Source organism: Triticum aestivum, mitochondrion, assembly GCF_018294505.1.
Source record: "Triticum aestivum cultivar Chinese Yumai mitochondrion, complete genome".
In the NCBI taxonomy this organism is placed as follows: domain Eukaryota; kingdom Viridiplantae; phylum Streptophyta; class Magnoliopsida; order Poales; family Poaceae; genus Triticum; species Triticum aestivum.
In genome coordinates this window covers 244,378-257,500 of record NC_036024.1, presented here as the reverse complement: position 1 = coordinate 257,500, position 13,123 = coordinate 244,378, and the positions used below count along the sequence as shown (strand labels likewise).

The 13,123-nt window shown below is 43.2% G+C and overlaps 1 protein-coding gene across 1 annotated transcript; it reads right to left on the bottom strand.

Moving 5' to 3' along the window:
- Positions 1–10,644: 10,644 nt before the first annotated feature.
- On the bottom strand, positions 10,645–12,219 carry cox1. The gene has a single exon. It carries the CDS (start codon positions 12,217–12,219, stop codon positions 10,645–10,647), a length of 1,575 nt encoding a protein of 524 aa, YP_009433729.1.
- Between the last annotated feature and the right edge of the window lie 904 nt (positions 12,220–13,123).

Below are 13,123 nucleotides of genomic sequence, written 5' to 3'. Positions count from 1 at the left end.
TTGCTTCAATGCATGTGATCCCTCTCCTCAGCCTTCCCCTCCTAAATCTTAGAATCCTAATGCCGCAGGTGCTATGTCGGAAATCCATTTTTTTTATCCCCAAGGAAAATCAAAGAAGAAGAAAGCCCTGGTATTCTCTACTTGAATTCAGGAAGATTCAGATACCGAAAGCAATAGGAATGGGAAAGCGGAGCGGGCAATAGGTTTATGACTGAGCACTAGAGCCTGGAATAGCAGGAATGAAGGTTGGGAAATATGCCATGCAGAATTCCAATAAGTTGGCACTGCTTTCCCTTTCCATATGAAAAATGGAGAGGAAAAGCATGGGTGGACCAAGCGTTTTAACCGGAATCTAGTGACGGAGAAAGAAGAAAGAATGGGAAGAAAGCAGCCATGGGCAAGCTTTAATGAATAGAAATAAGTAGGAGTTACAGCCTTTAAATTCGAGTGAAACGAGCCTTTGACGTAGTCACAAATTCGACTGCCCTTTCACTATTATTATTATTTCGAGTAATAGCGGAAGGAGTGCCAAAGCCCATTTTAGTAGAAAGCTGCTGCCCTTTTATAGTAATGCGGAGTGACATAATCAATCGAATTCGACTGGTTGGTTCCCCTTATTAGTCAATTGCTTTTGACGTATCAGGTGGGAATGGGAGAGCCTCTTTTCTTTCCGCAATGGAATCGGCTTAAGCTCGACCTTTTCTTTCATTTCCTATCATAGGGATATAAAAATAAATCCAATTGCGTTTTTCTTAGTTTAGAATATCAAAAGACATCCCACAACCCGGTCTTAGGTTCAGAGTCGCTTTGTGGGAACTTCAAGAGAGAGAAGAGAGATCATAGCTTAATATCAAAGGTCAGGTATACCTGCCTACGTTCGGCATACACATTCACTAGTTCCATTCGGAACCTTTCTCTAGATGGAATCCTGATTCGACTTTCAAATGCAAGAGCAAGAATGCCGTGAGGGAGCCCTATCTAAAAAATGCAAGGCCAGATCCCACTTTCTTTAATCGAGCGGGCAAGGGATCGCAAACATCTTTTCTTTTCAGAGAAAAGGTTTTCAAAAGATATCCCGAAGGGGTCTTAGGTAAGGTAAGGAGTGACAGCTCTATTCAATAAGCTGGCTCTTTAAGGGAAGATAGGGCATCTCCTAAAATGTGGAAGTTTGGTGCTTTAGAGATAGGGCCGGCACGCTTTGCTGGAAAGCAATAAGTCAACAAAACAAGGTAGGTCTACCCCCTAATAAAGGTTTCGCTCGACGACCCTGTATCCATTCTCGATTAAAGCACGGAGAGTTAGGTTTATTATCTCCAGTTTGATGCTATCTTCTCCACGACTTGGTTCTTATGGATCTCCTCCAGGTCCTAGGCATCTTGTCTCTAGCTCTGCTCTCTATCGGTAGTAAAATCAGTACTTTGTCTTTGCCTGTCTCTGTCCATTCCTTCAACACTGATGGACTCGGAGTGGCATAACCCCTTTAATAAGAAGCATAAGACCTAAAGCGAGGAGATAGAATCGAAAGAATGATAGCAAGTTCTTTGAAAGTGGGAAGAAAGCCAAGGATACGGTGGTGTGTAGGGTCTTTCAAATCAATCAGGAAAGCGTGAGCTGAGAAGGAACACGGCTTTCCGCGCCTTGACAAGTGGATCTACCAAGAATAGCTTTTTCAGCCGTTACTTATTATATAATAGCTCGATCCGCTCACGCATGTGATTGATTTCTCCCCTCTCTTTCGAAAATCTTCCATTCGAACAGGAAGATTCCCTTCTCGCTGTGTATCCAGAACCTGAGGATGATGAGGATCTATAAAGGTTCTTTGATCGAGCTCTCGCTTCGGCTTCTTTTGTTGCCGAAGACCAGGACCCGTCTTATTTGCTGAAAACCTGTCTGTTTAGGGACTCTTTCCTTTCAATGGACATACTTGCCTGGAACTGATTCTACCTTGAGAGCGCTTCCCTCTTTTCTGATTCCTTCCCTTTGACCACCGAAAATACAACTTCTAATAGCCATTTCTATTTTTTAGATGTTTCAAACAAGTGATTTTACACTTTTATCCTTCCTGTCTTTCCCCGATAGAGGAGTTTGACCCTTCCACTTCTGCCTTTGCCCTTTGTACTTCTTCCCGCAATTGAGATCCCTGTTAAGGAAGAATATCTCGCTCGTGCTTTTTTTGCGAGGAAATCGCTCTACTTTTTCCAGCGATGAGTGATTGAGTAAGGTCTAATTCAATCTGTGTTATGACCTACCTTTTTTGATTGAAGTAAACGAGAGCTTTACTTCTTCTTTTCAAACCCTAAGGTTTGAGCTCGTCCTCGGGTCGGATTCGGATCCTTTTCTCTCTTTTGAAATTCCATAGATATAGATGTCTCGACTGCCGAATCCGAATCCTTAGAACAACTCGATTCCGTTGATTCACTGTCCATTTGTCCTTCAACCGGATTAATGGTCAACGACTTTGACAGCCTTTCCTTCACACAAGGTTTTTAATCCATCTCCCCCGCTTAGGGCAGTAAGGGGAAGTAGCGATATTCCGATTCCTTCGTGGGGAATCAACGAAGGCAGCCGCTCCAGCAGCTTTAGTACTTAAGTTAACGCCCCAGCCCTTATCCCGCGATGAGAAGGTAGATGCGGTAAGCCAACTCCTATCCTTCTTGCGGAAAGGGCATTCAATGCCATCTTCATTCCCTTCCTTGCTTCGAGGAGCAGGTCGAATAGTCAAAGAAGGGGATGGCTAATTCCAGGAATAGAGTAGCATTCTCAAGCACTACCCTCCGTTTTTTTTCAGTCCATATAAAACAGTCAATCTACCAGCAGCAGAGGCTGCAGATACATGTCCACCACCTGTTTATCTACTACCATAAGCGGGAGCAGTTGCAGGTAAAGAGTGTTGTGAGGGCTTTCATTTGCGCGTTAAGGGCAGTTTCTGTTATAGCACTAGAAATCTGTGCCGTTAGTCGAATGCTCGGAATGAAAGAATGACTATTTCCTTGCTGGAACATAATGACAACCGCAGGAATTCGGAATAAGACATGTTAAGTTTCTCCTCTTTCTGTCTAATGACTACTACGACATGCCTAGACTATAACATTCCTACGGAGTGCTGCCCATAGATTACGGAACACTTGGCATATGTTGATTGAGTCCCGGGTATAGCTCCCTCACTCGCTCTACTTTGAATCACGAATTAGCGTATGAAAAGCGGCGATCTTTCTCTATTTCTTCCTCTTCCACCAAAACAAACAAGTTGTTTTCGGGCGTCAGGCAAACTTAGTTCTTCGTTCCTCCGGTAATTGGATTGATATATAAGGATTGGGGTTGTCACCCGTATGCTTCTTATCTGTGGCTTCGAACAAGGGGAGTCCTTTCAAGCTTCATCAAATCCATGGCACAAGGTCTGTTTTTCATTATAGAATCGAGCAAGAATCGGATTGTGAATTAGGATTGTATGCAAGAAGGGATTCGGAAACAGGAAAGCGAGTCAAGTAATCCGAATACGTAGCCACTCTCATTCTAATGCTTATATCCAGAACTAGTTCACCGAACAAAGGGACAGAACTACTGACTAAACTGTAGCGAGCTAATACCTAAACTGGAACTCTGAAATAGCACTCATTCATTCAATTATTTGAAGCTAAGGTGCGGGAAAAGAATACATAAGGTTAGATATGAACTAGTTGACTGTTCGATTGAGGGACTACGATGCATTTGACTCATGTTTTTATTCCATTCCAGGCATAACATGAGTCGATTCGATGGTATTCTGATGACCCAACATCTTAGTAAGTTTCACCCCGACTTGAAAGTGGATACTGTAATGCGAAATGGTATTATGTACGAGGTTGCTGTTTCTAGACGTGTTCAGGACGGTAGGAATAAATCACGTCTCCTTTTCAAAATGCGGTGTTCGTTGTTGATTCTCCCTGATTCGTTAGCAAACTTAGCTAAACAATTGTGTTAGGAATAAGAAAGCGATGTCGGCGGAAGAAATACGAAGAAACCTATCACACTTTTGTAGTATAGACGCGGTGCACCTGATTTTATAGGCATCGGAATGGGTTTATCTTGGAAGATCTTGACTTCTCCGTGCCTTCTGCCTCCGACACATCATATCTCCTATGCCGACCTCGTACTTTTGATCACTTCTTCCTTACGAATTGTATCTATTACGAATTGTGTCTATTTAAGCTTTTTCTCGATTGATATTCATTTTTTCATCTATCTCATGAAATTTCCCTTCTATTAAGCGATAAAGAGCAATTGACGAAGTCAGCAGGAAGTCCGTCAGATGACGGTATGGATCAAAGGAATCCTCCTATCTTCGACTGAACACCCTTTTACTGGGATTTCGCATTCCTATTCCGATTGGCAGAAGCCTTTCTTTCTGTTTGTGCCGCCCTATGGCGATTTCTTACTCAACGTTTGCACTTTCTTACCAACTCTTGTACAAGTTAGGTTCAGCGTTGTTCTGACGATTAAGATTTCTCTGTTTGACGGTTTTTACCTTCAACAACCTTTGTTGCATCACTTCTCGATAGCTTTAGTGCTCGGAGAGTAAGCATAGCATATTGTCAGCTAGTTATTTATTGATAGCAAACAGCTAGTAGGTCAAGCCGGAGCCTTCACTCACTCAGCTTGGGTCAGCACCGTATCTCTAATTGGCGGAGACGAACTCCAATCCACCCACTTCATTTGTTTCCCAAGGAGGGTCATCAGCGAGTCCGCTCTCCCCAAGGTAGTTAAAAGGCGTAGGTACGCATTCCCCTGCACCAATGTACCGAAGCACTTTACCTTTAATCACTAGATGGGCTCGAGCCAGGGTCCTATTTTCGTTCTCCATGACTTCAAAGCTGCTTCTCTTTATCAATTCTGGACAGTTCTATAAACATTGGTACCAGGGGTTCTATGACCAAAAATCTTATATTTTTTTTTCTCCTGGCGTTTATGTATTTATTATCGCTGTCTAAATGCGATGACTGTCGTCAGCAAGTATCCAGTGCCCATAGTCGAAGAACTCCTGGATGTCTGGTGCCTCATGGTTTTCTAAACCCGATCTCAGAGCTGGTTATCACCAGATTCGTATGGCAGCTGGCGATGAATTCAAAACAGCCTTCCAGACTCTGGAAGGGCACTACGAGTACAAGGTCATGTCCTTCGGCCTCGCGGGAGCACCAGCCACCTTCTTGGGAGCCATGAACGCCACTCTCAAACAAACCCCTTCTGCGCAAATGCGCCCTGGTGTTATTTGACGACATTTTAGTCTACAGTGCCTCTCTTGAAGATCACACAATCCACTTGCAATCAGTGCTTGAGTTGTTAAGAAGGGATCAATGGCAAGTCAAACGCTCAAAGTGCTCTTTCGCTCAACGCCAGTTATCCTATTTGGGCCATACTATCAGCCAGCATGGGGTTGCCACTGAAACCCACAAAATTAAGAACATTGCCAACAGGTCTTCTCCGCAATCAGTCAAAGAAGTCCGCAGCTTCTTAGGTTTGGCCGGCTATTACAGGCGCTTCGTTCGCCATTTCGGCATCATTGCAAAGCCACTGACACATCTCCAGAAGAAACATGGGGAGATCCTGAGCTTTGAGGCAACTAAAGAAACAGGATGCTTTTCAGTTATATTTAAGAACAGAAGAGGAAGACAAAGCAACCCTAGGATTTCTCTGCTCCCAGTGCTTAATACGAAAAGCTCGACATAAACCCAAGGACGGGCAACCGCTGCTAAACCAGGATCTCCATCTCTTTGAATAAAAGCCATCCTTTCCATCGACCAGCCTACGAGCATCTTCGGTACTATAATGAAGGACGTTGACACTATCCCATTCTACGTAGCAGGGGTAATTCCAGAAACATCCTATCTAAAAATCATTTAGAGATAAGTTTCTATAGAAAGATAAGCGGGTGTACAAATGAACTTTCTTATGATACTATGATACTCAGATACCACTCATTGGATGGGACCGGTGGACCATTGATCGATAAAAAGTAGTAAATAAGCCCTTTTCTCGCAGGTACGAGAGATTGCACAACCTTGCCTTGAACGCTTGAAGTTCTAAATAAATCTGAAGAGGAAGGCCAATTGTATCATGTCAGCAATGGTACTCTCCTGGGCTATAGACTGTCACCTGCTTCAAGGTATCTTGCTTGTGAAAGCCGAACAAAGAAGAAAAGAACGAAATGGCGGTTCATCAGTAGTCAAAGGTGCAGACTTCATTCTTTGTTTCCTTCATCCTCTACCATTACGTTTTGCTTTTTAGGACTACCTAAAGGAAAGGAATAGAATGATCCATAGTCGTACCTACTTGAGGGCACCGAATGCATACAGCTTACGTCAACTTTATATATATATAATTATTGATTCCATTCACACCCTTTGGGAACAGGAAACGGAGAACTTGTTGCTTTCTTCTGTTTTTGCTGTAGCTGAGGACAACTTAGATTGAAATGATTTACTTTATCTAGGTACGTGGTCCAAACGGATAGGTAGAATTACCCAGAGGGAGCCCTAGTTTCAGCATAAAAGGAAGAAGTCGGGTCCGCGCGGTTCGCCTTTTCGAATGCAGCAGTGTTTTTGGCTTTGGCAATACCAGCTAGCTAGCTACTTACTTGTGTGGGAGTCCTATAAAGAAAAGCCTGAGTTATAGACTGACTAAAGAAATCCACCTAAGCCGTAAGTTTTTGTTACAGCTGGCACACCTGCTTGCAAACTAGAAAATATGATTCTAGTAGAAAGTGGACTAAGTCTTAAGAGAGATAAGCCGGTCTTTATACACTGGCCCTACTTCGAATTCAGTCAGTGGCCAGATGCATTGTAAGCAATTCCAGTCCCAGCTGCTGAGGTGGCGTAGTCAGCCCTACCTAAGTATTGAACAAAACCAACCATTTTTATAATATTATCCTATCTTGCATATTAATTAAGACCACTTATTAGATCAAGGTTGGCATACATAGCATAGGAAGGTGGAGATCTGAAGTAATCTATATGTCCCTCAGCCAGTCATCCATTTCTCTGGATATGAAGTTTACAACATCAAAAAAATGACCCTTTTCATAATGAAATCCATTACATGCCATCCAAAGAACTCTGATCTGGATTACCAGCTTTGGGGTGGAAGGACGGATCGATCGACCAAGCAACAACGATCCCTTTACGATGGTCAAGTGCGAAGGTCCCGATCGGATTGCCGATCTGCCAGTGTTGTTTGACTGATTTTTTTCATCTCAAAACCATTGATGCTGACCTGTCACTGCTCAAGTGATTTTCCTGCATGGTTCTAGGAACCAAAAGAAGACTTTGGGTAGGTCAACGATAGATTCTATGTCTATAATGGAACGTAGGTTCTTTTTAGGAGGAAAGCTTAGAAGGATTCTTTTCAGAGCGTAAGAACCATCGAAGAGCATGGGATTGGTATTGCTGGCAGGGACTTTAAAGTGAGAGCTTGATCACTAAACCCCTGCTGCTTTCGATCATTCCTGCTAAAGCAGTTGGCAATGACTCATTGGAAACTTCTATTGGATCTGGGAGAAGAAGAAATCCAATCAATGGGTAGGTAGTCAATTTCTGGCGAAAGCACAAACCTTTTCTCTTACTTAAGGCGATAAAATCCATTCATTTCGATAATAATCTGTTTGAGATGTGTTTTACCGAGAAGGTATATGGTTTACGGTTCTAAGCCGTTGAGTTCGTGTTTTGGTAGTTGTTGTTTTGAAGGATGGCGGATCCAGAGTTGAAGGATAGCGAGGCATACCAACGCCATGCCAACAAGAGGAACCATCCGGACTTAAAACAGCCGACCTACCCCCTGCCACTTCTTCCTCTAAGTCAAGTTGATAGATTTCTGTACGAGTTTTCAAGTGCCATCTCCAGTCTAAGCGGTTGAGTTCAGTGATTGTATCGAACAAAAGCCCCCTCCCGGGGCAGGTACGCGACTGTCTCTCTTCCAAAGTGTGATCATCTTCTCCAGTCTCCCGTTTCCACCTATTTAAAATGGTCAGCCTGTGCGGCATCAATTGAATTTGAATTCTAAAATAAAGTAGACTTCGGTGAAGGAACCTATTCTCTGGTATCTGCTTCGGCCATCTCATCTGGTTTCGGCCTTCTTTGTGAGCAGCTCCTAACTCGCTCGACGGGGTATGATCGCTACTGTTGATAGGTCGATCGGAAAAGAATAAGTTCCAGGACTGAACAGAAAGAAAGTACTATAACACTTTCTTCGCCATTCTTTTCTATGAGGAGCTCTATTTTGCTAATACAAATGTAATGCTACCTCCCTACGGCGATTCATAACTAGAAGAACTCGTTGGCACAACCGGACCTTATTAAAGGCCTCGGCCGTCTGATCGACTGAAAGATCTTATCTTGGAGTTCTAGTATGGGTCGTCGGCCCTTTCTCCTCCTCAGTAGGTGCAAACCCTGGTTCTGTAAATGATTATAACTGCCTTGGAGCTAGATAAGCAAACCTTCTTCTGTTTGAGTATGATGGATGTTACACCCACTGCCAGATACAAGCAAAAGCTTTCCAGCTAAGCTAGGAGTCAGAACGAACTCATGAAGCTATCCTTCTTCTTGGATCTCAAGATTCAAATGGAATTTTATCACCCCGGATTTTGGCTTTCATTTCCACTTTATACTTGAGTTAAGCAAGGCACCAGCATGGGAGAGAAGATAGCCCCTCGGGATCGCTTACTAGCCGGCCTGCTTGATTTATTTATGAGGTATCCAGATGGCACTGCACCGGCGAGGGAAAGGGAAGCTGATGAGAGGTAAGGGAAAAGTCCATTTAATGAATAGGTTCACTACAGACTGTACTATCTCTAGACCCCCTCTCTATACTCCCTCATAATATATGGATCCCCCGGATAATATTGATCCTCCAACAGCTGACATATCTTATCTAAACTCCCGGAAACCTGGGCATGGCTTTTTCGAACTTAGTTGATTTCGCAAGAAGCAACTTGAAAAGCACAAAGACTACATCTAAACAAACCTTACGTCTTCGTTCGGCTCATTCTTGCTTATCTCACCCTATTTCCTTACTTTAGCTTAGAAGTAGGCATATGGGAAGTTACACAAAGATGACTTATCGGTTGGCCTAAGCTTACTCGATTCCATTCTTTCCAATATCATATACGCCTAGTGAAATGCATCTATCTCCTCTCCTCCCCTTCTTTCTTTTTATCCATTTTATATACCTAGTCGAAGACTACTTCAGATTATAGGGCGGGCTTTTCTACCCATTGACCGGGACCGATCACTGTGTTTGACCGCTCTTGGTATTCAGACCTTGGACTTTTTCGCTAGGAGCTGATCCATTCTTTAAGAGCTCTATACATAAAGAGAAGGCGTATTCACTTAAAGGACTGTGAAATCTACCCTATGCCCCGAAAAGTCTAGGCACCTAAATAAAGTAAAGATGGGATCCCTGACCAATAGATTAAGCTATCCAATGAGTTAGGAACCTTTTTTCTTCCCCCTTCTCTTCTCCGCTTTGCTCTGTTACTCCTTTTGCAGATGGTTGGTCACCACTCTTAGGCTTTTTGTTCTCTGCTTGTGGTGGGTCTCCAATCTTGATCCGGTGCTGACTTAATAGGGAAACCTACCCAGAAAATGCCCCCTTTTCCGGTCCGGTTAACAAAGCCTGTAAACCAAGAGCGGAACGAAGAGCTAAAACGTCACCTTTACCCTTATCCTATTTCTTTCTTACTTGTAAACCAGACCGCGTCATTCCTTTTTTCTTTCTTTGGTAAGGAAGGGACGGCTATTCCCACAGGTTGATCTTGATAAAATGTGCAGCGGTAAGCAACTAATAATCTCGATGCAGGACTGCCGTTCCCATAGGTTCCTCCTCCAAAACCTTCTTAGGCGAAAAAGACTGGAAGGGCTTATTCCCACTGCTGATTACTGAGAACCTTCTACCGGGAAAGATTTCCTTCTATGCCTAGTGGTTTTTGAATTGGAAATGGGAAAGGCAGAGAGAATTTACTCAAATTCAACTATGTTATGTATACAATGATCGGGTTGCGTCTGGTATGATCGGGGTGCTTTATCTAAACTAGGCAGGATAACTTGGCTAACTTTCCTACTCTGATAGCATCTCTGAACGGCAGGTACCCTCAACCGCCGTAACGAAGGAATGAATCTATTAAGTGGGAAAGAGCCCTCGTGGCAGCTATATCCGCGAGGATTCCAAGTGTTCTAATTCATCTCGTTACAGACCCACATCAAACATGCAACTGCTTGTCGCATACTCCTGCTACTCCGACCTACGCTTCTCACATCGCATCCTTGGTCCTTAAACGACGGTATATTCTTTTTTCCGGGTTCTATGAGCGTAAATGGAGACACTTCCCCCTTCTTCGACATATGAATATGCCTCGCCTCGAAGATAAAGAAATCCTGAGTAAGGAGAGAGATTCTCCACACGAACGAACGACCCGTCAGGTTCGAACTGACTTAGGTTGGACCAGGACCCACCTATCTCCACCAAGAAGGAATCGCTTTGGTTACGCAGTTCAGTTGGCGATAAAAGCCTTCCTAATCTGCGGGCCGGTAGGCCAGCCAACTAACTCTTCAAATGAAGAACTTATTTCCCCACACCTATCTCTATGAAACTTCCTTCATAGTTAGGAGAGGTTTTTTTTTAGCTTTTTGTCTCTTTTACCGCAGGAAGTTCTCCAAAAGTATGAAAGGCCGGAGGGCTTTGTACCAACCATTCTAGTGTGGTTGGATTCTGTTCAACAGCCCAAGGACTTTCCGCACATTTTTGGTTCTTTCCACTGCTTGAAGTGATTGCGACAACTACGAAGAAACGACGAATCCCAACTACGGATATATAAGAACCGAAACTGCTCAGAGCATTCCATCCGGCGTAAGCATCTGGATAATCTGGAATGCGACGTGGCATACCCGAAAGCCCTAAGAAATGCATGGGAAAGAAGGTCAGATTAACCCCGAAAAAAGTGATCCAAAAATGGATTTGGCCTAAAGTTTCAGGATATGTCCGACCAAAGATTTTACCCACCCAATAGTAAAATCCAGCAAATAAAGCAAAAACGGCTCCCATAGAAAGTACATAATGGAAATGTGCAACCACATAATAAGTATCATGTAGAGCAATGTCTAGCCCAGAGTTTGCTAGAACTATTCCAGTGAGCCCTCCTATGGTGAACAAAAAGATGAACCCTACAGCAAATAACATGGGTGTTTTGTATTGTATCGAACCTCCCCACATGGTAGCGATCCAACTAAAGATTTTGATTCCTGTGGGCACAGCTATGATCATGGTAGCTGCGGTGAAGTAGGCACGCGTATCAACGTCTAAGCCCACAGTAAACATATGATGAGCCCAAACTAGAAATCCAAGAACACCTATACTTATCATGGCATAAACCATGCCTAGATACCCGAAGACCGGTTTTCTTGAAAAGGTCGATACGATATGACTAATAATACCAAATCCAGGCAGAATGAGAATATACACCTCTGGATGACCGAAGAACCAAAAGAGATGCTGGTATAATATTGGGTCTCCCCCTCCTGCAGGATCAAAAAAGGTTGTATTAAAGTTTCGATCGGTTAATAACATTGTAATTGCCCCCGCCAGTACCGGAAGTGATAATAAAAGTAGGAATGCTGTCACTAGAACGGACCACACAAAAAGTGGTAATCTATGCATAGTCATTCCAGGTCCACGCATGTTGAAGATAGTTGTTATAAAATTGATAGAACCTAAAATTGATGAAATACCTGATAGATGAAGACTAAAAATTGCTAAATCAACTGCTCCTCCAGAATGGCTGGTAATACCACTTAAGGGCGGATAGACTGTCCACCCAGTGCCGCTGCCCACTTCTACTAAGGCTGAGCTTAATAGGAGCAAGAGACTTGGTGGCAACAACCAGAATGATATATTATTTAATCGTGGAAATGCCATGTCAGGTGCACCTATCAGAATCGGAACAAACCAATTACCAAATCCACCTATCATCGCCGGCATAACCATAAAAAAGATCATTAAAAAAGCATGAGCCGTTATTAAAACATTATAAAGTTGATGATTCCCACCAAGAATTTGATCGCCGGGTCGGGCTAATTCCATACGAATCAGTACGGAGAAGCATGTGCCCATCACTCCTGCAATGGCACCGAAGATGAAATAGAGAGTCCCAATATCCTTGTGGTTAGTAGAGAAGAGCCATCGAACCATATTTGTCATTTTTTATTTGAGAAATGCAAACTTTCCTTATCAAAGAGGGGCCGGGGGGCTGGAAGAGAAGAACTTGAATACTAAACGCTGGAAGAGAAGAACCTTAATACTAAACCAAGTTTCGGGAACTTCTTGGTGACTTGATTGGTTCCCTTCCCCCAATTTGCAAAGGATGATTCCCGTGAAGGTGATCTCGATCACCATTCTATGATATTTCTGGATGCTTTTGAGAAGCTTTTCCTTTTACCTAATGCCGGCTACCGACAACTTACTTCATGCTATTACTAACACTTATGACTGAGCCGCACTTGCTTTCCAAAAGAAATGGAAACTATCATGCCTGAGACTAGCCAATAGAAGAAAGAGCCACAAGCAAGCCATAGCAGCATCCTTTTTCTTCGCTTTCTTCAACAATGCGAATCTACCTCACTCCTCATCATAACTCAAATACAAATTCGAGTTCCAAATTGATATTTCCTCACGTAAGCAATAAAATGTGAAACCAATATTCATCATGAAACTTCAGACACTGATGATTGTGAGGTTCTGGAAGAGAGACGACGTAGGCTGAAAAAAAGTAAACAGAAAACCACCCCTTAAACTCATTTGCTCAACATTCTTTCCACAGCAACTAGAAAAGTGGAGAAAATCCAATAAGGGGAGGTCCCGGTGAATACAAATCAATTGGAAACCGAACCCCGCATTCATGTCTCTAACAAGGCTGTCTAAGCTAAGCGGCCATGGACCCATGGACCCGGGGAATCTGAACCATTAGGTAGAGTTTCAGCTGAAAGAAAACCAGGTCAATCTTCCGATCGCGAGTCTTTACAAGCTTGAAACAACTTAAGCACAGGCGGGAGTCGCCCCTTTTAAAGTCAGTATTTATGCGGCGCTGAACTAACGAGCGGATACC